Source organism: Lagopus muta, chromosome 2 (assembly GCF_023343835.1).
Source record: "Lagopus muta isolate bLagMut1 chromosome 2, bLagMut1 primary, whole genome shotgun sequence".
Taxonomy (NCBI): domain Eukaryota; kingdom Metazoa; phylum Chordata; class Aves; order Galliformes; family Phasianidae; genus Lagopus; species Lagopus muta.
Genome location: NC_064434.1, coordinates 54,898,025 through 54,924,879, shown reverse-complemented (window position 1 = coordinate 54,924,879; position 26,855 = coordinate 54,898,025). Strand labels below are relative to the sequence as shown.

Here is a 26,855-nt window from a genome sequence, read left to right as displayed (position 1 = left end):
AGCACCATTCTCAGGATGGACCCCTGGAATCAGTTGAGATGTGATAACACGGTACACAATTTCTCTATGGAGAAATGAAATTTAGCACCTCCACAACTCACTAGACCTTTATTTGAACCTTCAGGTGAGGTTTGCCATTTTTCCTATTAAAATGGTATGGCCACAATACCTGCTGTAGAATGAACTGAATGGTAACATACCTTTCAGAATTTCCAAATGGAAGATAGTTTTGCAATATGAAAACAAACTTTCTCCAAGGTTACAGGCTTTTTTTTTTATCTTAGCCAAGCAGTTAACCTGTCTTCTGCAGTCTCTAGAGGAAGCAGAAAGCTCCATATAATAGATACCAAGTGAAATAGGGTTTTTTATTGGAGTATCTCAAGCATTTGTTACATTATCACACCTGATGCGATTGTTCAAATAGTAAAAAGATGAAAACTACTTCTCAGAATTAGATTAGTTTTATGCTGAAAATCTGCAGGATAGCTTCATCATTTAAATATGCCATTTCTCTGTGCAGACTTTTATCTCATTATATATATTCTCATTTTACAGTTCTCTTGTGCTACACAAAGTAGTGCTCTCTCCATAATCTTACAATGATTATACATCAGATCCAGCTGAACACTCAATTTGGTAGAAAATTTTGTTTAACGATTAATTATGATTTTGAATCCTGATTTTCTCAGGCAGCAATACTTCTCAATTTGTCCTAGGAATCCTAATGCAGAGGGTCATAACATCCTGAATCTTTTCCCTTGGGATACTGTAGTATTACAGCTGCAGCAATTTATGTGTTTGTGAACAAACAGTTTAGTTTTAAAAATATGTATCAACCTTATAGGTTGATACATATAATAATATATGTATTATATATATATTATATATATATATATATATAACCCTGAATTATATATATAATATAATAATTCCATTAGCAAGGCCAATACATTAATGTTTTAAAGTATAAAAAGTATTACATTAGTACAATATCACCAAATGTAATGGCCTTGCAGCAGAGTTTTTGGGGAAATTAGAAACATCCGTTGCATTCTGTAGTCTTGGTTCTTCTGCTTAATTACGTGCTTCAACAGCATCCAACCAAACACAAGCCAGTGTTAGTTTGTGCAATGTGCTGTACAGATTTTGGATGAAGACAGTAGCTGCCCTTTGTAGATTACAGTTAAACTATTATACAGTTAAAGTTGCAACTTCTGCCTGGCATCATCTGCAAGACCAGTCTTATTCCCTTGTTCAGGCAGCTAACTGGGAAAAATAAATGAATTTGACTGATACCTTTGTCATTTTCTGAAGTTTAACAAGTAGGAATAGACATTTGACTGACTAATCTTATGAATGTATCTTAGTTCAGGAAAGTTAAAATAGGAAAGCTAATCTTTTGCACTTTACCTGACTGTCTCCCTTAAAATGTTCAATAGTAAACCATGAATTATCTTCAATTGTAATAATTTTGATGCATAAACTTAGAAAAAGAAAAAAATAAAAAGACTCTTGCAATGACTTCTGTGATAATGGAGATTGTAATTGGTATTTTTTGTTACATCTGTTGACTGTCTATCAAGACTTGCTGATTTTTAAGATCAGGATCAGTTCTTTTGAAGGCAGTGCTGTGACATGGTGAAAAGCATCGTAGTAAAGTGGTCACATATTTTGTCCTCGTGTTTTTTTCTGTCTTTGTTCTGCAGTGGAACAGTAGTTTTTGTAGCTGTTTCAGCATTGTACTCAAGGGGAACAGGCAGACAATTGCTCTAACACATCAGCTGTGTGTGGAAAAAGCTCTAAATTTGAGCTAACTTTGTTTCTTTTACTCTTTTTATATCCACTTTTCTCTAGAAGCGTAAAGAAAAAGAAGAAAAGGATACAGAAGAACGAGATAGAAAATCAGCCCTACTTAATGGGTCTCGATTCTCCTGTATCATCAGCTAATGGTGTTGAAAATGAACCTACAGCCCATGGGGTGGAATTGAAGAGGAAGAAAAGGGCGGTGAGAGGCTCAAACTTAATCACAAGTGGAAAGACAAATACTGCTTTTGAGCCTGAATGCTATGATGTGTAGTCATCATTTAATTCCAGATACTGGTGTGACATGCAGTGTACTCTTACATTTGAATGCTGCAACTGCAGCTTCACTTCTAGGATTGACAAGAAATCAACAACAACAAAGAAATTAATCAAATGCACAAAATGGTGCTGGTTGTGAGTTCCCAATGGTGTAAGCCTGTTCAGAACAATTTTGCTCAGGGTTCCTTGAAATTAACAGAACTTGAATGCTCAGCACCTCACTGTACTGGTAAAATCTGAAATGCACTTTCATATTTCATGAGAACTCCACTGACAAATGTAGTGTTAACCATGTGATTGTATTCTAAGTCAGGCTGACCAGACATTTCTGTGGACTGCAGATCAGTGTACTGCAAGCAGAGAATAGAGTCGTAAGTGTGATCTAGAACAGAACAAGCCTTACCACAACTGAAGTCCTTGGATAAGCATTTTATGGTTTTGTTGTAAGATTGAGCAGGGTTCAGAATGGTGAAATTTCAAAGGAATGCTGATGTGACATTGTACCTGAAAAAACAAGCTTTTAAGAATTGTGTTCTCCTGATGGGAAATATTCACTGGGACCACATTTTGCAGCACTTAAGCGAATGGTTTAGTATCTATGCAACTGCTCTGACTTCATGGGACTACCCATGCTTACCAATACAAATAAGTGTTGCAAATTCCAGACACTTATATTTTCAAATGAGGTTTTGTGCACATAGTAAAGGTGCATTGCAGTTTTGTCAGAGTTCCTGGCTGCTTTGGCAGAAGTCTTGCCAAATATACATTCTTCTGTCTGAATGAAATATTTTATTTTAAATTGTGTTGTTTGCTTTACTTTTTCAGTTGTATGTCATTAATTGTTTTTTGGTTTTTTTTTTCTTGAGTATTATGTTGTACACTTTCACTAATAATTTCACTAATTATCTGCAATTCTAAATAATTTATGTTTTATATTAAATGAAACACTTTCTATCAGTTAGTGTTGATATTTTTTTCTGGCTGATGATGTCCATTTTATTTTTGCTCTGCTAGGAAATTCTTCCTCCTCCCTCTCTGAAGCAATAAATAACATAAAATTAGAAAGCCCTTATTTAGTAGATGAGGCACTTGATTCCATTAAAAAAAGAAGTGAGAAAAACAGTGTTGGGCAGTGATGTGTGAAATGCCCCCAGATGCAGAGCACTAGTTTCTATATATTTTAATATCTTCCCTGCACATATACGATTGCCAGAAAAATCTGTGAACTTGTTTCTTTTCAGTGAAAAGGAGCAGAAAATTTTCTTTTTAGTCCCATTGGTAACAGTAACATTTGCTTACAATCCTAGCTACGTGTCTAAGTGCATGTGTGTAGGAAGTTCTCCTCTAAATGGGGCATGTATGTGTACTGGAACATTAGGAATCTCTTTTCCAGTGGTCAGTTGTATAAAATTATCTTAGTCCTGGGACTGCTGCTTTTGGCAAGGTTCCTAGCTTCTTACATTGCTGCTTTTTTTGCAATGTATTTGAATTTAAAGGGATTTAAAGACTTTATAATAGAGAAAAATCTCAACATCTTAGGTTGCTCTAAAATATCCTGGGTCACACTTAAAATAAGGGTAGAGCATGTGACATCAGGCTCCGCGTCAGGAAGAGCTGAGCAGTAGCCAAGATCTGGGAGCTCATTGGAAGGCATTGTAAAACATTAATTTGGCATTGTGGATGCTGAAGACAGAAATAACACTTCAGATAAACACCACGGAGAGATGGTAGTTCTAATCAAAGGCACAGCACCTCCTTTCATGCTTGCGAACTAGGGCTCCAATTATGTTCACTGCTCTGAAGCTGAATAGAGCTGCTTTGCCACACTTTCCAAATTGAGAGGAGAGGCAGCAGCAGTGTCTTCCAAGGCATGGTTCCAAATAACAATTAAGCAGAAGAAATCAGATAAGAGCCAAGCATGAAAATGTGTGGAGTTGGAAATAAACTTTTCATAATGTTTTCTTGTAATTGCAATATCTTTTGTTTCTGTAATTTTTTCCTCCCTACCACGTGCTTGGCTGGACTCTTCTATTGCTTTATACCAGATTACTGCTGTTTTAGAGCTTTTTGCATTCGTTTGATAGAAAATGAAGAAAAGTAAGGATCTGCAATTAAAAATTAAAAACCAGCTCCAAGTGTTCCTTCAGTATTTAGGTTAGAACTTGCAGACAGATCGCTTCTCAACAAATTATTGACAGGGCATTATAGAAAAGACAGTTTTTACTTTTTGTTTTCAATTTTAGGAGTTTCTTCATTCTTCAGATATTGTCATTGGTATTCTAAAGTTGCAAGAGAGTAATACTTTTGAACGGTTTGGAAGAGGATAGTGTTTTTTAAATGGTTTGAAATTAAACTTTCTATAATGCATGTTGTTTCAATGTTAATGCAACCTACGTATTTTTTTATGTCACTTCAACATGAACATTGTGTGCATTTGCTGACAGTTGTCCAAGTACTTAAAAGAATTCACGGCAAGTTCAGAATACCTATTGAAATTTTTCCTTGTTTGTGTAAGTTGAAGAACTATAGTCAGTACTCTAATACATGAGTGCCCTGCAAAGTTGCTCACTAAGCCCTGATATGAAATACCAGAATTAAAAACATCTGTTGGAGGAGTTTTTACAGGGTGATACTGGTTCATTGCTAGCACAACACAGATAAAACCTTGTTTAAAAAAGGGTAAATAGTGGATATTTATAACTGCCTGGTGATAACAGCACAGTAGGTCTTTCATTGTTCTGGTGTTTTTTGATTTTATGTGTGTGTGTGGTTGCAACATAGAGCTGCTATTACATTTTTATAATTTGGCAGAGATATTGTGAACAATGAACGCATAAATTAACAAAATAGGAACGAAGGGATGGCACTTTTTTCCTGTGTTTCCCAATAGCCTTCAGATTGCATTTAGTTTTTTTCCTTAAAATAGTTTGAGGAACAGACAGCGTAGAACACAATAAGTGTATTTGTAGCATCACTTAATTCAGAAGGCAATAGGGGATGGATCACAGTCAAACAAGGGCTAATGAGAACACAGAGGAACATGACAACCGAAAGTCTCTGTTGACTAGTGAACTAAATCTGCCGGCTGGACCCAATTGTCTGATGGAGAATTGAATGTCAGGATCACTTAGGGTTAACAATGGCCCATTACAAGCAAAAGCAGACAGCTATGAAAAATAGCCGGCATGGTCGCCGTTCTGCAGAGTCTGTGGATGCAAACTTGATAATGAGGCACTTCATTCACTACATCCTTCTGCTCTAATTACTAAGGTGAATAGGAAATACTTCATTTAAGGCGGGAACAGACTAAAGCAAAAACACTTGTTTGGTAAACACAAAGAGTGATGGGGGGGGTCTAATGATCCTTTTCTAGCACATATGAAATTAGTATGTGTGCAGTACAGCCTATTTAATGGATGTGAATTTGGGAGGGGATAGGAGTGTTTTTGAACAGTAAAGGAGGGCTGAAAAGATTCATGTACAGGCTTGTGCTGAGGTTTCTTTCCTAAGTGTTCTATCCTATGGCTACATAGAATGTTTTGGACAAGCTAATATGTGGATGTACACCTGCACTTGTAAAAACATATTGCATCAGTTCAAGGGCTTACATTGCTTGAAGTATAAATACGTGCATTAGGAGAAGAACTGTTGCATGTAAGGAATAGAAACAAGCAGAGGTCTGAGAGAGGGAAATAAGCAGCTTAAGAAGAAGACTACTGTCTGGGTGAGACTTGCAAGAATGTGGCAATTAGAAATTGGAACTTAAGAAGAAGGAACAGAAGATAGAGGGCAGGCGTGTTAGAGCAGAGCTTGGGTGTTTTTTGGACTTCAGAAATTAAGATATTTAACCACTTCATCTTTTGATACATTTAAATGTTGTGCTATTTACAGGAGCTTGGATGAAATCTTGGAGCCTGTGATGAATGTTCTCCTGTGGCTTCTCAGAAATCCATGACTCAGCCATAACTTTGAGCTGGAATCCAGAAAGCTCCACACATCTGGCCTATGCTGTTGGGGGTGGCTGGCACTTTAGTTCCCTAATTCTGCTGCTGGCACAGATCTTTAGAGGGCACTTTTCTAGCTGTTGTCTGCTGCCATGTGTGCCTCTACTTCGGTTTATTGTCCTCTGGCCTCTTTGTCCACTGTAAAGCAGAGCAGTGATGAGAACATCACACACGACATTTATCTACTAGTTGGAGCATCATGTGTCATACAAATGAACTGTTATACAGAAATGTGCCTCACACACAGTGTTACTGGCAAATGCTGTGCCTGTTACATTCTGGCTGGCTGCTGCCTTTCCCTTCAGGGCGCTCTGTTCTCCAGTGGTTACACGTGTATTGAGAGTCCCAGTCCTGTAAGCTGCTCAGAGTCAATGCACCACTGTACTCAAAGCTCCAGCAGAGCTGGCCAGGCTTCTAGGAGCCACATCATGGCTGCAGTTTGTACAACAATGTAAGCTGACTTAAAAGATTGCAAAAATAATTTTAGCTGGCTCTCATAAATGAAAATGATAGCTCTGCTACGGAGTTCCCACCTACAATTTCAGCTACCTGTTTTGTGTTGGTTGTTTTTTTTTTTGGTTCTTTTTTTGTGAGGATTTTTTCAGGCCAAATTAATTTGCACAGTTTGGTTGTGGCAAACAAGCTGATGAGTCCTGTATAATGCTCAAATGCAAATACTCGGAAGAAACTGCAGATGCCACATTTAGAAGAAAAATGTTTCCACACCGGTAAAGCAATATCAGTAAAATCTATGCACTGAGAAGACATCACATTCTTTTTGCACTTATATCGCCTGCACAGGCAGGGAGCATAATAAACTAGTGTGTAGCAGCTGTAAATTTTCTGAGGATTTATCTAACCACAAATACATCGAAATGGGGAAATAGGGCTATATTAAACTGTGCAAGATGCTGCTGGAACTCAGCCACTTCTGCAACATCCTGTAATTAATTTATTATGACAGGTCTGGCAAACTGAAACACTCAATACACTTGCGACAGACTGTTATGATATAGCTGTTTGAAAACCCTGAAGTCACATAAAATGCAGGTATAACTGGAAAGGAAAAAGAAAAAAAAAAGAAAAAAAGCATCAGCCCAACATTGCCCTTATTTCTCTGAATCTAGAAATCTTTCCCAGAGCCACATTTGCTAACATCAGGCAGTGTCTGTGGCAGAGGCAGAGCAGCGTATGAGCTGAAAAGGAAATCCTTGCAGAATATATTGGCTTAGATCCTACTCTGCTGGGAGTCAGAAGGGCAGTTAATAATGTTCTGTGGGCATGCTCAGCGAAGGAGCCCCTTTTTCGTACGCTGAGTCAGTGCAGGCCCTATGAAATTCTGAACTGGAGCTGAAACACTCAGCAATGGTTTAATTTTCATTTGATTGCTCCTTATCTTTGGTTTTTTGCCCGTGCTAAAAACATTTGATTTTACTTAATAATAGTGAAGAGATTCCAACGAAATTCTATGAGCTGCGGAATGAATTGGTACAAATTTCTCACAAATCATTTTTTTATGTCTCATTGTTTTGTTCTGAGGGAGATGATTAAAGTAGGTTCTCCATGCACTGTACGACTGTATCAATAGAAGAAAATCCTTCTTCCCGCCTTCCCAAATTTTCTTAAGAAGAATAGGTGGTTTTGCTTCTGTGCTTTCACTTCTTGTTTTAAAGTGCACAAATTAAGCCTTTCTGAGTCTATCCACATCTGCAGGTGAGAGGAGCATGGTAAATGCAATTAGTGCTCATCCCCACGTGTTACTCATTTGGCAGTGGTTGTTTATCACAGACTGGAAATGTTCCTTTAGTTCCACTGCAAAAGTGGTTTCTTTTGCCATTGCGTCATCAAACATTTTTTTTTCTGTGTATGTCATGGGGATTTTTGACACCTTTGCAAGGACACTTTGTGAAGCAAGTTAATTTTATGTTCTGGGTTAGTTTTAGTGCTTAACGGAAGTGTACAGTCTTGGCTATAGGAGTGACATCAGCCCCAGACTCATTAAAAGAAATGCCATCTAAAGCCAAGCTCTAACAGCCCACATAAGCCTATAATAAGCTTACAGGGGGTGGTTAATCCCCATTGTAGTTTGGTATAATGTCATAAAGAGAAGATGACATCATGAAAAGGGCAGAAGGGGCACTCAGCGCACTCTGCATTGTGGCCCAGGACACTGGCCAGACTCCCTCCCCATCCCTTCTGCTAAACAGCAGCATGGCTGGTCCTGACTGGACCCGAGTTGCTTCTGAGGGTGTCTAAAAGCATCTTTTCTGTTAATGCAGGTGGAATGCTCATACAGCTCTGAGGTGGGGCTGCTCTGAGCTGGCATGGGCTCAGGCTCACTGCTTTCCAGGTGTGAGCTGAGTCCTTAAACCAGCACAGGTGAGGAGGCTGGAAGCTCTGACAGGCTCCTTGCCACATGCTTGAGTGAAATGGTGGCTGCAGCTGCTTTTTCTTTCCATTCTATCAGGCGAGGTTGTTGTTTTTTGTGTTTTTTGTGTTTTTTTAAAGATAGAAAAAGCCTTCGATGACAGTTCTTGGAATTCAGCATTGCTGGAATTTAGCTCCTTATACTCTTTGGCAACAAAATAGCTTAGGGTTTCAGGTCACATTTGGAAACTTGAGCAACCAGCATTTGCTGAGAGTCCCCGAAGGCAGTTTTTTGACATCAGGTTCATATGCCAAGAGGTATAGACTTGGCTGCCTGAAATTCAGTCTGTGAATAGCCTGAATTCACAAGGTGGGAAGAAGAAATCTGTTAATGCCTAGGTTCTGATTGTTGAACAAATTACTGAGGGGCAGAAACCCATGTGAACATTATCTGAAAGTACCATTGCCTGCTTCCTGTTCTCCCCGTTACTGAGATCCACCTCTCAACACCCTCAGATTAATGCAGATTATCGTGTAGTAAAAGCCTGATTCACCTTGGCTCACCAGGAGAGCTTTGGCTTTCATTACTTCTTTTTCTGGATAATACTTAGCATTCATTTTTTCATGCCAGTAAAACAGACATGAGCCAATATAGGGCCAGTAACTGATAGTCATATCACCACCAATGAAGGTTCCTCCTTGGCTATGAAAAACTGAGAGGATTGGAGGAGAATTTCATAAAACTGAAATTCCTTTCTGCCTAAGCAACAAGTGCACATAGACTTATTCCGCCACCAAAAGATTAGCCTAACATTTAGCTCCAGTTGCTTATTCTAGGAATAAGTTTTACATGGAGAGGAAAGATCGAGTGCTGTAGCACACTGAGGTTGACACATGGCTCAGACAAAGCCAGGATTCAGTCTTTGTAGGCTGAGGTTGCTTCACTGAGTCATCCAAACTTTGCCAGGCTCCCACGCTAGGAGTAGCACTGTAACATCCATGAATGTGTTGGGGTATCACTTTTTTTTAATTATTATTGTTTTCCTTTTTTGAATGTGTGGTAATATGTATTGGAAACTTATCTCTGTATCATTGAAGAAACCTGTTCCTAATTTGTTTGAACTCTTGGTATCCTTTTTTCTGGAACACTGCCATCTTATTGTGGACCTGGAATCAGGCAAGCTTAGAGCTTTTCTTGGGACTCTACAGTGAAAGACACAGCTTCCAAATTTGAAGACATGCGTATCTGTACCTGAAACTTCAGCTGGGCAGTAGTTAGCCTCTCTTGCAGAGTTCCCTTGTGCCTGGAAGTTTCTTGCATGAGAATATTTTGCAGGGTCAGATTGGATTTCACGAGTTCAGTCAGAAAGAAGCAAGGGGTTTGCTTGTGCCATGCCAAGCCCATACACTTGCCATTTGATCCTGTGCACAGCCAGCAGAGGAGCACGCGAGCAGCACGCTGTCACTTTGCTGCTTGGTGCAGAAGCACGGATCAGGCACACTGAGGACCCGGGACTTAACGATGCTGCTCCCACCCTCCCTCAGAACCTTTCACCACTCCCTGCTGGCCTCCTGCCTCCGCTCTAGCATTCCAGCTATGAAATGGAGAAATGGGATGGGTGGCAGCATGCCAGGCGCCTGGGCACCAAAGCCCACGCCTCTCTCTGGCGGACACCCTGCCATCCATCCCCAGTGACTCACTTCTTCGTACAGCTCAAAGAACTTATTCACTCCTGGACAAATGTGTGCAAATATTGATAGAGCTGCCTTGTTTTGTACCGGCCTTTTTGAAGCACGGGGTTTTTGTTTAGGTTGGTTGGCTGGTGGTTTGCTTCTATCATTATAACTTTCTTTGACTGGAAAGATTTGAATGGAACTGGTTTTTGCTGCTTCTGCCCTAACGTGCTGAAGCATCTGCTGTGGGAGGAAATGCACTTCACCAAATTCAGTGTAAAGCTGTGGAATCACAGTGCTCTCCAAACACCAAGGAAATAATTTCACAGAGTATGTCAAAGTGGCTTTTTGTTCCCATTTTGTTGGATGTAATTTGCATCTGTTTTCATGGCTTTTTTTCCTAATGTTTTAAACTGAAATATGATTGATTAACTTTAATCTTTAACAGTTATCTAAAAATCAATGACCTTGTTCTCCTAATTCATGTTTTATGGTATTTAACAAAAATACCAGCAGTGATTTTTAAGATAATTAAAAATAATAATAATAATAATAATTGAAGTGTCGCAGGAAGTGTTGACAGTATTGATAGTTTGTCACAGAAAATTTCTCTGCTTCCTTGATGACATTTTTTTTAAGTAAAACCTTTGTTTAAAAAACACTGATGTTGAATGCTCTAATGAATTTCCTTTCTGGTAGTGCAACTGTTCTAAGCGAATGAGGCTGCACCGTAGGTGTAACAAATGTTGATGTTGGTAAGATTTTTGTTGCTGGCTCATATGTTGTTTTTAATAAATGAAGAGAAATACGGTCTAGATGAAACTATCGTGAGGAGTTGATGCATAACTAATTAAAAAAGAAAAGCTGCATTCAAAAAAGACTTACCCAATTTTAGTTATCATACCAAGGAGATATTGCAGGGGAGGTCCCTGAGGTCAGTTCTCTGTCACTTCTATTCACTATTTCCATTAATGAGTTGGGTGATGTTGTAGGATTTGTAAAATTTGAGTGTGACACCAAGAGTTTGAATGCTCTTTGCAGGACATGACCATAATTAAAAATGATTCTGGAAAATAAAACAAATGATGAAATTACCAAAATAGCACTCAGCGTAAAATACAGGAAGATGGAAACAAAAGGCAAATATATAAAATACATCTTGGTTTTATTGGAAAAAAAAATATGCTAGGGACAGTAGGCTCAAACACAAAGTGAATCAATAATACACTGTCTTTTTTTTTTTTTTTTTTTTTTTTCCAAAGAAAGTTATCTGAGTGTTGATATTAGTAGGGATAAAATGTGTCCCTGATGTTGTTGAACATCTGATGTAGTGTCACCAGGAATACTTTGCTTTAGTTTTAGTCACTGCATACTGAATCCTGTAGACAAACTGAAGAGATCCCAGGGAAAAGCAGTGACAACATGACAGCGATCCTTAATCTTGTGTAGGTTTTTATAGAAAGCAGCAGCTTAGCAGCCCTCTGTTTTGTATAATCTATGTGTTTGTTTTTGTTTTTGTTTGTGTAACATAGCTATTATTTTTTCTCTGTGTTTGGTGGGCAAGATTAGTTTTGTTTGACAGCAGTGCGACAGAGCAAAAACAAGTATTTCCGGGACCATCTAAATTAGATGGTCATATGTTTGCTTTCATTCTCTGTGTTACATGTATTATTAGTTGCCTTTTTTTACCTTTAATATAGCATTGGTAAGACCTACTAGATCAGTGCTGGGGCTTGACTGCTCTTAGAAAAAAAAATGACAGTGAAAGTGTTTTAATCATTATCTTCCCTGTTGTAAATCTCTAACTGGAGCAAAAATCCTGACCCTGAGTCTTTCTCCAGAACTCCTGAGCCCATGGCTATTCAGTTTTAATCGTACTGTTCCAGTGATTTATGGTATGGCCTTGGGTAGATTGAACCTCCACCTCTATTTCCCTGTCTTTAGCTGGAGATACTAATATTTCTCCTGGAGACAGCCCGGGAGCTAATCTGTATAAGAATGCCTTGACAATATGCAGTCCTCAAGCCCTTGTCTAACATCATCTCAAAAGTTTGGCTGTCGTGCACTGGTATGACTCAGTAAGTAGTTGGCAAATAGTCTGTATTTATGGTGAGACTAAGTTTGGAGGGTTTTTTTAACATACTTTTGTAAACTTGCAGTGTTCAGTCTTACAGCTTGGATAGATATTTGTATTGATCTTATTTTGGGGGACTGGCAATAGCAGATGTATGATGAAAAAGCTCTGAAGAAGGTCTTTCTTTGGAAGGGAGGATTATTCAGCTGTATTGGTGACTTTAAGACAACACGCTTTCCCCTGGCAGCTCTCAAACAGGCTGTAGAGCAAGCCCTGCTGGAGCAAAAATCTGGGGTGGAAGTCTAGCCAGAAAAAGCCTTGAAGTGTATTCCATGGCAAGGAAAGAGAAGTCTTTTTCCCTCAGGTTTCTTGCATTCGTAAGTGATAATTACCATCAAAACAGAGAAGATAAATACTGGATAAGCTGTCAGAGAAAGTACTCAAGTTGTTGTACCCCACAAACAGGAATGCACCTAGCACTTTGAACAGTGTGCTAATTTGATGGCAAAACACATTAAGAAGTAATAGGGGAAACGGTGCTTTTTTTTTACAATATTTGAAATAAAAATGCAGTGCCAAAAGATCCAAGGGTCCTGCTGCAGTTCTGGTGCTCATCTCACTAGTGAGCACACCCTCATTGAGGGTTGGAAGTACCTTTATGTTGAAACTGGACTAGCAGAGGCTGTAACCACTTAGGCTGTTGAAAAATATGTGGCCTACTACTATGGTAGGGAAGGAGGGACTCCCAGTGGGTCCTGACCTGTGCACCTTCAGTTCATCAACTCACTGAGCAATATGTTTAAACCAGAATAAATACCACAGTCCACTTGGAAATATTTCATCATTGTAAACTGGGCCTTTTTTCAAGTCTGTTTTTCTTCTTTTGTGATTTCAGTCAGTGAGTGATTTGTAATGATCTCACGTTTTTTTTTCTCAATGGAGGAACCTTTCTCCAAGTCTCAAAATTAACACTATTTCTATTCAGGAAATATTGTAGCCAGTGAATGTAACAGTTTGGCAGAAAGGAGAGAAATAGTAGTCAGGAAATTAACTTCTCTGTGTTTTGGTTGGGTTATTTTCTCCACCCTTTCCAGTTCCCACAAACACCCTGAAAATGCCAAATTTACTCAAGTATTAGGCTGAGAAATCACTTTTTGCCTTCCAGCAAAATGTATTCACTCCAACTCTATTTTAGTTTCATACTATACCAAGTACATACGGATTTTATAGCATTTACATTGAATAATCCGACCAACCATTAAAATAACTTTGGATTTGGTGGCAAGTGATGGAAGCTGCACATTTGTTCTACAGCAACTGATGTACAGCTGAATGCACTCAATTTATTTTATTGTCTGTGGTGAGAACCAAACTTGGCCCTGAGAAGGTTCCTCCATTGTCTGCTCTAAAGAGGAGCAGCTTCAGGGTTTAACTTCCACCCTCCGTCCCTTATACAAGCTGATTTACTATAAACTTTAAAATGCAGAATTTCTGACAGTATAAATGTTTACACTATTTTATTTCTGGGCAGGTTGCACTGAAGCCATGGGAGCTGCTTGGCATAGCTGCTCTGTATGGACCTGATTGACCTCTGCATGCATTTTAGCAGTGGTGCTGATGGCAGAGAGGTTCTGGGAGGCCTAAATAAAAATGAGGCACTCAGATGCACTGGGTCTGGGCAATGCTGTTCCTCATCCAGCTTTCTGTATGCACAGCCTTTGCTGTGTGCTCCCGTGGTGCTGTGCTCACCCTTCATCCATAGGGAAACATCAGGCTCTGGCTGCTCAGCTGCTGGTACTTCATGTAGGTCATGCTGACAGCACCTATTGTTCCCATGCATTTGAAGGGCATCCAAGTTTTGGCATCATTAGATTATTGCCATGGTGCTCAGGTTGCAGATCCTGTACAATAAAGGAGTTCTGCTTCATGTTCAATCGCTACAAGCTGTTATCTGCAGCTTTCATCTAGTCTCCATTAATGAAAGAACAAATCATTCCAAGGACTAAATAGATGTTTGACCACTCAAACATATGCAAAGTGATATGATTTATGAGTGGGAGGAAGTCATTTTGCAAGCTCAAATTCCACTTGCTTTGGAATTTTAGTGTAACAGAGTGAATCCAGTCAAGTCCTGAAAGTCCTGAGCAATGGCACTAGTAGCCTTGTGTGGTCTGCAAGGAGTACATTTTGTGTTACTAAGCTGTATGAGCTTTCATCTGAAGACTTAAAGAACAATATTTCTAAATCTCATTTGGTTTCATTTATTAATACTGTTGACAGTGCTGCAAAGAGGAAAAGAAGACTATTCTCTATGAGATTTGCCAATCAAAATGGAAGGAATGAGCTTGAAATGCAACATCTCCACTGCTGAGGACACGCAAGAGGAGGCTGAGCAAATCTGCTGCAGGAATGGTTCATAGGCTTGGTGCTGCCTAACAACAGTGGAATTAACATGACATCTTGAGATTCTTTACAACTGCATTTTCTATTCTTTTTTGCCAATATAATGTATAAAGCTTGCTGCTGGAGTGTCTTGGCACTGGTGGCAGACCTCCTTCTCTTTCATGGGTCTGAGCCATCACTCCGCTTGCTATCACAGCTGTAGCATGTAGCAGGCCATTTTGTGGAGGGCCAGGCCTGTGGTGGCAGCTGAGGTATCCTGAGCTCCAGGCTGGTGAGGTGTTTTGAGCTGGTTCGTTGAAGTGAATCTGGGAGCAACCAGCAGCACCAGCACTGAATCTGAACTCATGGTGCCAGCATTCTTCAGCATTATCCCTCCTACAGCCTGCTGTGTCCTGTGTGTCCTATATGTCCTGTGTTTACCAAAACCACCTTATTTATGACTACAGAGGCTTTGACGAGTCAGAATTGAGGGTTTGTCACAACTGAAGACCGGCCATAGAGCTCTCTCTCCACCCTGAAAACTGAGGTACGGAAATCATGAAAGACGGTCAGAAAAACAGAACCAGGCAGCAGGCATCTCAGTTATTTTTTCTGTATGTACCTGTCTCACCTCCGAACATGGCCAGACCAAAGGATGAAGGTAAAAATAAGCTCAGGGGTCACTTTCCTATTAGGCCCTCTTTTAATGGCCTTGCTCAGCTTTTTTTCGTGGTGCCATTCTTGAAGCTGTGGTGGGCAGCTGGGGGATCCAGAGCAGAGCTCAGCTGTCACTTGGGGTGACCTGCGAGGACGTGTGCAGAGAAGTAAACATACCTCGGCTTCCTGACAGCCATCTAGCTAGTGAGGTGATGAAAATTAGATAAATATTTGAGACTTGTAAATAATAATGATCAGCATTTTCTTCTTATTGGGGGAGGTATAAATAGCAAGAATGAGATGAAAATGAGAAGCAAAACTTAGCCTGCATGTAAATGGAAGAATCCTAACACTGGGATTGGGGAATAATCTCCCCAGGGGAGCATTGGAAGCCCATAGTTTAGGACCTGAACAACCAGACAGAGAAGGAGCGCAAGAAACTGCATCATGGGGAATGCCTCTGCCTTTTGCAGAGGTAATTCAATTTCACCTGGCTTCTTCCAGAAAGAAAGTTAAGGATTGTAAGTCTTCTTGGCCACTTCTCCTTGAAGATCCAAAGGAATGTTTAATGTTGACATCTCAGCCAAGCTAGGTCTTTGGGAATTCTTATCTATCCTCAAATTCTTATCTCTATGTTCAGTTGTTTATATTTCCCAACTTCCTGTCTACAGTACTTATCCAAGTTTATTGTTTAGTTCTACTATTCCTTGTTTAACAACTTTTCCTTTATGCTCAAGCATTGGCTGTGCTTCAGCAGTGAGTGATTTCTGTGTTTATCTTCACGTTCTCATTCAGGTGTGAGAAACAACATGCTAGTGCTTGGAACAGCCTCAAAGATCCCAAGATGCAAAGTTTTCCCAGTACTCTGGCAGTCTTTTTTTTTTTTTTTTCAGCCTTGTAGCAACCTTTTAGTTTGTGCCATTGTTTTGGACTTCATTTTGTTACTCACTTAACTTTAAACTTGGGTGGTGCATTGAGTTTTGTTGGGTGGATTTTTCTGGGGGGAGGATGGAGGGTGGTAATGTTTTTTTCTTAGGTCCACTCCAGGCAAAAAAAGGGTTAATTACTCTCAGTAAAACATTGCCAGTCACTAGAGACTGCTGCAACTGAGATGAAAAACAAGACTGCACCTGTATGCTGGCAATTTCACATAGATTCTGGTCAACTATTTTTCTCTAGCGCTTTGTTCTGCCAGCTGCCTCAATGCTTTGGATGCAGGTGGAAGGATGGACTTTGCTATCTATAAAAAAATTAAATGGTGAAGACCAACTTCCGCTTCACCTCCCTGGGGATCAAAGTTATTGTATTGCCACATAGCATGGCAAGGCACAAAACAGGCAACAGGATGTGTGTGCCTGACTGCTGCGCGGACTCAAAAGAAATTTTTTGAAAGTTTCCCCTTTCTTTTCCCTTTCCCTTTCTTCTTCTTTTTCTTTTTTTTCTCTTTTTGCATTTTTTTTTTCTTTCTTTCTTTTTTTCCTTTTTTTCTTTTCTTTCTTTCTTCTTTTTTTAATCTTGAAAGACAGTGACTGCATGGAAGGAATCCCAAACTGAGTACAGTATAGAGAAGAGAGAAGCAGCCACTTTATAATACGTGCCACACCTTATCATTATTATATTTCCTCAACAGAGGAGCTTTGTATTTCTTCCAATAATCTGATGTGAGGCAAAAGATTGTGCGGGAGCACTAATTGTAGGGCTTGATGTGTGCTCACAAAAGAAGTTCTCACAGAGACCCTATAGATTTATGTCATAACGTGCTGCTGTAGGATGAAAATAAATAGTCCCACCTGCTCATGAAGGTACCTTCATTGCCCGTAGTGGTGCAGCAGATAGCACACAGACCCTTTGAAGGGCTGTATCTATTCTCATGACAATATAAAACTCTTAAATAAATCTGGTAACAGCAAACTCTGCTTAGCACAATGGCAACTTTCTGAGGTTGCCTTACAGTGTGTCATACAAGAATGCACTCCTTCATATTTTTAACCACTGTTGTGATAGAAATAAACAACAATTTGATAGTGAAGATATTTAAATTTCAAGGAAGCATAAAACTTGTAAGATAAGTTTCCACTAAAGGACTGTTGGTATAGGGAAAATCCCAAAATATTCATTGGAAAACTGCACAGAGCTCTGTATTGTTTGTGTGGGCTTTGGAAATACTATTAGAAGAAAAGACTTTTTTTTTTTCCTCTCTCTCTTTTTACTCAGTGGTATGAACGTGAGTTTAACTTAGGTTATTTTCTAAGATTACTCTTTTACATCACTACTCTATAACCCTAAGCCTTCAAAGTGTCTTAAAAAGAGGAAAAAATACAGAAGTTGCTAAATGGAGATCAACGAGTTACAGCAGCTGAAAATAACCCACATGAATATTGCAATGAAATATGCGGGGGCTCTGAAACAGGTAGTTGGTTTGTTGGTTTGGTGTTTTTAATTGTATTTTGAGTTGCCTTCTCATGGTAGTCTATCTTTAATCAGTGTATTTTTATGTTCATGGCATGGGTAGCTGGCTACAGAATAACATTTGGTATTTAGAACGATTATGAAAATCTCACATGCCAAGACATGCCATGGAATATACTGAGCTGGTTTGTAGATGTGTCTACTGCAACAGGTACCATCATCTGGTGTGAGAGGCAAGATGTAACAGGGGTTGAACAAGGGATCTTGTCTGATTTTGTATACAGTGTCCTCCTATGCATTCTGGCATTTGGACTCTCTCACGTGTGGCATGAAGGACACATTTAACTTTGTGTAGGAAGGTCTTGCTGATGCTCATTTTACAATGCTAGCTTCATATGTAGTCATGGGACACCTCTTTGTCCTACGTGCCTCATATAACTTATGAATGCTCCTATAGCTGTGATTATTGAAGGACATGGGTGAGATTCTGCTACCTGCTACAAAGAACAAAGTCAGTAATATTTTTGCACTGGTTCAACTGTTAGTCTAAGCTGTATCTGGTAATCTAATAAAAATATTGCTTTCTCTATAAACCTTGTCTTACTGTGTTGTAAATGAGTTGCTTTTCTTGATAGCCAATGCACTCTTACATAATCCTGTGTTGCATGGTGCATGAATGGGTTTCCGGACTTTCTATCCACAATCTTCACTGTTATCTCATGTTTGTCTGAATATCAGTGCTATGAAGATAAATGACTCATTATTTCTCTTTGGTTTTGGGAATTGCATAAAAGCATTTACAATGCTATCGCTCTATTTTATGTCTCTATTCTATCATATGTCCAGACACATTAGTTATTTCTTGTCTTACAGACAGGTTGAATTTACTGTCACATTCATAGTCTGAACTTTTTGCAATAGGTGCTATTTGCAAATTGGCTATTTTAGGTTGTTGTGAGCTCTTATTTGAGATCATTTCAAATTGCCTTCAAAATGCAATTTGTGGTATAGCCTGTGTAGAATGGTGGAACCAAAACATGAAATACTCCCATCTGTTAGCAAATAGTTAAAACTGAGGTGCATGAATGCAGATTATTTATACAGAAGAAAAAACGTGTGCTTCAAATGGACCAAACCCATAAAAAGGTGTGATTTCCTGAAGAGAACTTCCACTTTGGGTGTACAAACTTTGAATGAGCCAAATTAGTGGATACAGTCTGAGTTAAAAGCTATGCTGTTTTGTTGTTAGCATTCCACTTGGTAAGGATTTGTTTTTGGACAGGTTTTAACTGTGCTGTATAGGCTTATATGTTAGGGTGTGCTGGGAATGGCATCCAATTGCATGTGCAAACACAGAAATATTCTTTTGATAGACAGGCAGTGCTGGACATGTCTGATGACGCAGAGGTGCTTGGTACTCTGCTTACTCAGCACACTGATGGATTCTCTAGATCATCATTCATTTTTACTCTACACATTTTGGTCTTTCCTATGAAAAACTAAGATGTTCACTAGATAGAAATCCCAAGGCTATTCATGTCATCCTTGTCACATTGAAAAATGTACATTCAGTCCTCTGTTTCTGTTACTTGATTAGCACAAACATATGCAAGACTTTCTGTGTAATTAAATACATGGTTAATTCAATGCTTTCAATAATAACCAAATCTATGGGACTGCATAAGTAGCACACTGCTGATTTCCAAAAGTGAAAACTACATAATGAATCCTGATATTAACTTAAGATAAAGGGACTGCCATAGGGGATATCTAAAATAAGATCAAATTAAGGTATTACATCATTTGGCCTACCACAGGTTGGTTTTGACTGTCCAAAGACAAACACTGTGTTTTTTCTTTCAGCAGAATTCACTTCTCTCTGAGGCTTTTCTTGGTATTGGAAAATCAGTGTTTGTGAACCTACATGATAGGAACCTGTATTTTCTTTCAGTCCCAAAGCATAGGTGTTTCTGAAGTAGTGAAATAGTATAGAAGTGCTGAAAAATATGGGTGCTTCTGAAAAAGTTTCATAGATTTCATTCCTATTTTTGCTGTATCTGCATTTCTCCTGTAGTGTATTGGATTATTCCAGTAGACTAAGTATGTTCAGATATGAGTATGAGGAAAGAATGCTGATCCCCATGATGTATTAAGTGCCTAAAATTTAAATAACACTGTGGTTAATGAAGCTTTGCCTATATTAATATGCTCATTCAGTTTACCTGTGCTTCACTCAGAAGTGCATTCTGCATATCTTTCCATTAAAAGCATTTGCATCTTTTCAATTACTTTTCTTTGCTTGAATGTAAAGTGTTGGTGTAAAATGTTGCCCATCTTTTGAATAAGCAAAATGAAAATTATCATTTAAAGTATAAATTAAAAGTCCATTAAGGCTTGGGAGCTCAGTACTTCAAAGTTAGGGGAGTCAGAATTGAGGCTCTCCGTGCAATTAATTCACCCTCCTCTCACTCCCTACTTTTCTCTGTGTGCATTATAATACTGATCTTCATTGCACAGTCACATTTACATGCGTGCACACACTCATATGCAGATTTACATGTGGATCCTAGCCAGTAGTTTCCATTTCTTCCAACTTGTCCTTGTACTCACTTTGCTCTGTATCTCTCTGCACTTGTGTCAGGTGGCTTCCTTTGCATTTAGCCTCAGCAAGGGGCAACAGGAGGCCCGCTGGGAGACAGCAGGAGCTGAACTGAGCTGAGCTGCTTCATGTCTGTCCAGCCCTGGGGCAAGGAGCACAGGATGGCCAGCTGCAGCCTCTGATGGCTGGTGCCACTGGGAATCACAAACAATATGCCCTCATAAAATTTCAAGTCCCTGATCCGTAGTGTGGAGGCAGGAGTGTTTCTCCCTTGAAAACAATACAAAAATATTTTTGAATTGGTATCATGGGTTAAGACCAAGTGAGACTGTGGAGTCTAAATGATTTTTTAATTACAGATATATGCAATGCAAAACAAAAAGTCAGTTAAAGTTCATGGGCTTATGCTGAGCTATGCTAACTAGGCATAGTAGGGCAAGGATAAACTAGTTTTCCTCAACCTCATTCTCAGAAATGGATGAACCATTTCTGCTACAACACTTCTTTTTTTTTTTTCTTTTTTTTTTTGACATTTCTTTTTATTTGTTTTCCACTCTAGAGTATATGTTCTAGTCATTCTCTTACCTGTGGTTAGAGTTATTCAAAGAAGACACACTCTAACTGAAACTTGAAGTTCCCTGCAGCTAATCCAGTACCACCTTGCTTGACTGAGAATCCTGAAAATGCTTAAAATAAACATGTTTTTCAAGGTGGACAAGGCTGCCTTTCGACAATGAATGAGAACAAGAACAAGAAGTCTTAGGTAGTAAGAGTCTCTTTTTCATCAGAACTTTGCATGTGACCAGCCAGTGGGAAATACATTGATAATTTAAGTAAATATTTTTCAAATGAAAAACACTTCCCACGTATATTTTTGGCTGAGTATCAGCAATTTCACAGTGGAAAATATCTGTGCAAGACAAATACAAAGACAGAAATAATCCACTCTTCCTTGTATATCAGGGGACCATGTAGCTGAAGTGTCCTGTCTGGAGTGCAAGTTCTGATCTTTTCAAATCTTAGCTGCAACTCACGCAAGCCTAAAATAACCAGAGCTTAGACTATTTGTGTTTAGCAGTATTCTTAGCAGTTATTTACTGATCTGTGTGTGCTTTTTCATGCAACCTCGATGAACAATACTGAAAAACAAGGAAAGCTATGTCATACATTACTTCAGTCTCAATGAAAAAGCAACAGCTTGAAAAAAAAAAAAAAAGGCATCTTTGAAACCCATGGATTCCCATTTACCAGAATCAGGACAGGAGGCCAAGCATTCACAGGATGTCCTGGAGCCCATGATTTTTCCAGTCAAACTTTTTCAATCCTCCTGAAGAAGATGGCTGCAACACAAGTTGGCCAAGCATGTTTTCAGATCAGCATAGACAGCTGTGGCTTTAAACAATGGCAACCATTGTTAGGTCAATTTTAAAGTAGGTCCTTAAAGTTAATGTGATTATGCAAATGTTGCCCTAACTACCGTGGCTGTCTTATATCCTTCACAAATGACTGCACTGTCACTTTTCATTATGTGCATACAGTCCTGGTGGTTTGGTGGTATCATTATATCTCTCGGAAATGGACCATGTAAAGGCCATTCACTGTTGGCACTGCATTGTGCTTTCCCCCAAGCAGACCAACCTTGACCCACAAATGAGGGTAGTAGGGATTTTCAGGCCGAATCCTTCGTGTGTTATTCACATGATTACTCCCATTGACTTCATTTGAAACATTTGCATCAGGCATTGCACGAATTACATTAAAACGTGATTGTGAAATTAAGTCCAGTCCATTCTGAACTGCAGCGTATCCAGACAAGCCTCTGTAAATGGCTTTATGTGAGATGAATTTGTGACACAAATTCAAAAATTAATCCATTATTCATTCAGAGAAAAGAAAATGGCTTGGACAACTTCAGCCATTTTTCCTCCCTAGCGTCTTTATTATTATTTGATTTTAATCATGAAATACACTTTTACATAAATACGTGATCACAGATGAGGAAGCTGAGAGATCTCAAGATCCATGTGTTCTGGAAGGTGGCAGATTTCAGACAACTCATCGGTTGGGGGATATGACTGATTTCATACTCCTGGTTGCATTGCTTTCAATGAAAACCAGTGACTTGCAGTTTCAGTTCTCATCACAGAAGATGTTCTCACAGCAATCTCTTGTTTGGATTGTTTTCTCTTTTTTATGAGTCTGATGTTTTTCTGAATTCTGGCCTGTATGATTTCTGTTCTAGTGGCCAAGTGTCTCCATTACTCGAGTGTGCGATACACAAACTGTGATAGGCTCAGCTACTAGTTGGGATTTATGTCTCCTCAGTAAAATATCCTTACAGTTCTTAATAGGATAAGCAAAGGTATATTTAGGGAGATACATGAATTTGTTTGCATGCACTTAGCATGGGTAAACACAAAAAGCAGTCACGTCCTGGGGTAAATCAGTGCCTCTCCTTTGCTGACTTGCAGCACCTCTCCTACAAATGCAAACTTCCTTAGGACATTCAGTGCCTGGAAAATGCGAGGCACTGAACTGACGTGTTGTGTTGTTCTGCTGTGTTACTCATCCTGCAGCTTCCCACAGCATCTCATCGGTGCTCTAGGACATCCTACAGCCATCCTGCCCTTTGCCTGCCTACATGCACAACTAATAGAAAACTGGTAAGACCATACCTACACATGTAGCCATCAGGATGTCCTGCTTCCTCTAAGCTTGACTCTAGTGGGAAGTTTGGATTAGGGAGTAAAAACCTACTTTGGCATAGCAATACTGAAACTGTAGCACTCAGCATCAATTTTAAGCAAGTGCATGATCCAGAGTGAGACTTCAGGCCTTCTGGATTACTTCCTGCCCTTTAGACAGTAAACTAATTTCTGCTATTGAAAATCCTTCAAAAAAGTCAGTTACATGTGTTAAAGAGGAAGGAAGAGGAACTTGTACCCCAACAGTTAGGAAGACAAACTAAGATATCATTTAAATTTCACACTCTATCCATTCAAGCTGTCATATAAAAACCCAGTTGTTGCATTGATCAGGTGCCAGAGAGGATGATAACAGGTTATTTTTTTGAATGTCAGACAGCGCAGTAAGCCTTAGAAGTGACAACTTAACAATAGGAAAAAAAATCTGGCAGCTTATTTTAATCATCATGTAAGTGAGTTCGCTGCTCTGTGATGCCTGTGGCAAAATCGCAGGGCAGGTGTTTCAGGCTCACTCCTCCCCTGTGACAGGGGGGCTATTTTTTGAGATCTAAACTAGTTGTGCTGGTTTTCAGTGTGGTGATGGAAAGATGGCTATCACATTGGCTCTGTACCTTACTGCTGTATGAAGGGCAATTTGTGTTCTAGGCTTTCTGTTAGAGGATGTGGCTACAAATCAGAGATTGGCAAGGAAAGGATTACCCTAACCTCTTTGATTAGAGAAAATTAAGGGCATGCCTTAATTGGATTTAACTCAAGATGCCTCACTGTGGGTTGCTGCTCCTGGGGACCCACCACAGGATGTTCATGAAGTGGCAGGAAGCACTGTCCCCATCCTATTCCCTGCAGAAAGGATGCCAGGGCTGATCCTGATGGGAGAGTAGGCAGTTCTACCTGCCTGGGGAGGTCACCTCAGTGAAAGGACGTTGAGCACAAATGAAGCTTGGCCAGAGGATGGTACTGGATATATATACAACCCCAGTTCTCTCTTTAACAAGGGCAATTTCTTACGTAGGGGTAACAGGACTACCATCGTAAGTTCATGGGGCCTGTCTACATCCCTGCGTGGGGCCTGTCAGCAATGAAGTGAGAAATAATCCATATTCTCCACTCTCACAAAGTGAGGCCTTGAACTTTCTGAAGTCACAGAAACCAGCTACTTTTTGCAATCAACTTTTAGAGGTGTTTGGGAGGGAAAACCTTTCAGAAGCTTTAAATAGAGCTGAATCTGCCAGGAGCAGCAATGGGAAGACTAGGAATGGCCAGGAGAATGAGCAGAGATGAAAAAAATGAAGCATCACTGCCTTTCTTTGTTACTTCACTGAAAGGTGTTTCAGGCTTTGACTGAAGCAAATCATGGCAATTCCTCTATTTTATTGTGGTGTGCGGTGAGCATGGTTAGGTAGGTACAAGCCGAAAAACTTGTGAAGGTTTCTATCTCCCCACTGGCAGCAGATGCAAGCAACGCAATGCACACCTTTATCTACACAGGAAGGCTGAGCCGGTGCCTCTGAGGTCTTTGCCTAGAACTAATAGGAACCTAAATGCTGAAAACTCATCACTTAGATAGCTATGGCCTCCCTCTGAGTTCAGATAACTCTTACATTGATGCACATTGATGAGAGAGTTAATGAAACATTAGAAGAAGCGAGCAGAGATGGGGCTTGCAGGAAAGCACACCTGCATGCACACTTTCAAGACTCTCACACTGCTGACTTTATCAGGACTGCCACGGCAGGCTTGCAGCTGGGCCAGCAGGAACTGGGAGATACAGAGATGGTCTCAATGGTTAGGGTAGAAACCTGTTCATCAGAGAGAACTTCCTGAAACTTTCTTCTTTGCTGTTGGTGAAAACTTCTCTGACAGGCATGTGTGAAAATTGTGTGCTGAATCTGTAGTGATGAGCAGTAATTTGATCAGCTAGAAGAATTCTTTCCCCGTGAAATGGAATTTCCCCAGGTGTAAGATGAGCAAGTCTGTCAATGGGCATCCATGCAGCCCAAGAGACAGAGGCTTGTTAAGAAGTAAAACAAAATCAGTAACTGTTGTGATATTCAAGTGAACTGGAAAAATGCCTTGTAAAATGCCTTGTAAAAATGTATCAAGAGGCAGTGTGAAAAACCATGATCATAAAGAACTTACAGACAAATAATGGTGGAGTGGCTACATTTTCAATTTAACAATGCATGTTGCATGTCCAGTGTCAGTTTGCAAGCACATCTGAAGGCAGAATTCGGACCTTCATGATTTATCTTTATTATGTTACCTGTAGGAGTCACTGAGAGCAAAGAAGTCACAGATGAGTTTGTGGTGGTACCAGGGATCTTTAGTGAAAACTGCTGAGACTTCTAAGTCAAGTTCAAAGAAAAGAGTCAAACAAAGGGAACAAGCACATCTGATCAGGAATGATGGTTTCTATCTGAATTAAGACACTATCCCAGTAACTGGGAGAGGCAGGCAGTGTCTTTCCTTGGCTGCCCAGTTAGAGCATCAGAACACTGAGCCTGAGCAGCACTGGGGCTATCAGCTGATACCAGCTATGCCAGGGAATAAGGAGGCAAGTAAAATGCAGAACAATGCCTTAGAATCATTCACCTTTCCCAAATAGGAATATTTTTAAGATAATCTTTTTCATGTCAAGGGATATCGAGTTTTTTAATAGATTTATAAGAATATATTTGCTTTCTGAACTTTGCCATCAGTCCTGTCTCACATCTGGCATAGAACAGAAGTACAATTAAATGTGGCAGGAGTAGGAGGAGGTGAAGACCACGATGCTACAGCCCTACAGCAACATTCTCTTCTTATGTGACTGTCTATGTATGCTTCAGAAAGAGTTGGTGGCCACTGAGTTAGCTAGCTTGGACAAGTATCCAGACAGTAAATACTGAGAAAAAAAGCACATTTTCTTCTGGTTTATTTGAAAAATCACTTCGTGTTACAGAATATTCAATGCTGAACTGTGCTTTACCCTCAAGCAGACTTGCAGTTTTGGCTCCTAACTTCTTGTTCATTCAAATGGTAGTTTTTGTTTTGTTTTGTTTTGTTTTGTTTTTTTCCTAAAACATTTCCATCTCTGGCACCTTCTCAATGTAGTCTGATGCTTGTCACAGAGGTATGAGTTGTGGGATTGAAGTCATAGGAGTTCAAGTCCCACGGGTCCTACTTCTGGGACAGAGTATGTCTTACTGAGGAACAGTATGCTGAGGAAAGCTAGAGGGTTACATAGTCTAGCTGGGAAACACCTCATGCTCTGGTATTTCCCTTTATTTTTGCCCTGGCTCCTTTGCCTCTTTATTTTTAATTAGTGGCACATGCTGAAATTATAATTTACATTCTTTTCAGAAATCAAAAGAATTCCCACTGACAACATTATTAAGTTGGAATTTGAGCCAAATATCTTACCTCCATTAAATGAGAACTTGACTGAACCTGTTTCCCCTTCATTTTGGTAGGTTACTCTGACTTTGAATGGGTCTGGGATGGCTGTAGACCTGCACAAAGGGTCACTGCAAGGCCAAACATCTGCCCCCTGACACCATTTACACAGAGTTTGCTTGCCCAATACACAAGAGAGAATCTGACAGTCACAGAGGACACCTCTTGAACTGCTGGAATAAAGGCATGTATTTTGACTATAGGCAGAACATAGTCACGTGGGGGGGATATTTGTGTGAGAAAGATATGTAGGAGGTAGCAAAGGAAATTTATTGAGTATTGGTGGAGGAAAACTAATTAGGTTCCTGGGCTACAGCATACAAACAAAGCCTTTTCCTTCACTCATGCTGAGCGCCACATGCATGCAGAATCATATGTAAATCTCCCTTAATCTAACAAGTGTTTTGCATTTTCAATGAAATGAGAGAGGAGGAAAAAGAAACATTTTCTCTATATTAGAGGTGAGC

General features: G+C 39.6%; 1 protein-coding gene across 6 annotated transcripts in view; it reads left to right on the top strand.

Annotated features, from left to right (window-relative positions):
• AHI1 (Abelson helper integration site 1) overlaps positions 1-18,210 on the top strand; it is a 107,509-nt gene extending 89,299 nt beyond the window's left edge. For all 6 annotated transcript variants that reach the window (XM_048936728.1, XM_048936729.1, XM_048936732.1 and 3 more), the window contains exon 25: positions 1,855-18,210. In XM_048936728.1, coding sequence (XP_048792685.1) covers positions 1,855-2,077 — 223 coding nt within the window. In that variant the 3' untranslated portion in view covers positions 2,078-18,210. The remainder of the gene's footprint in view (positions 1-1,854) is intronic.
• Positions 18,211-26,855: the final 8,645 nt, after the last annotated feature.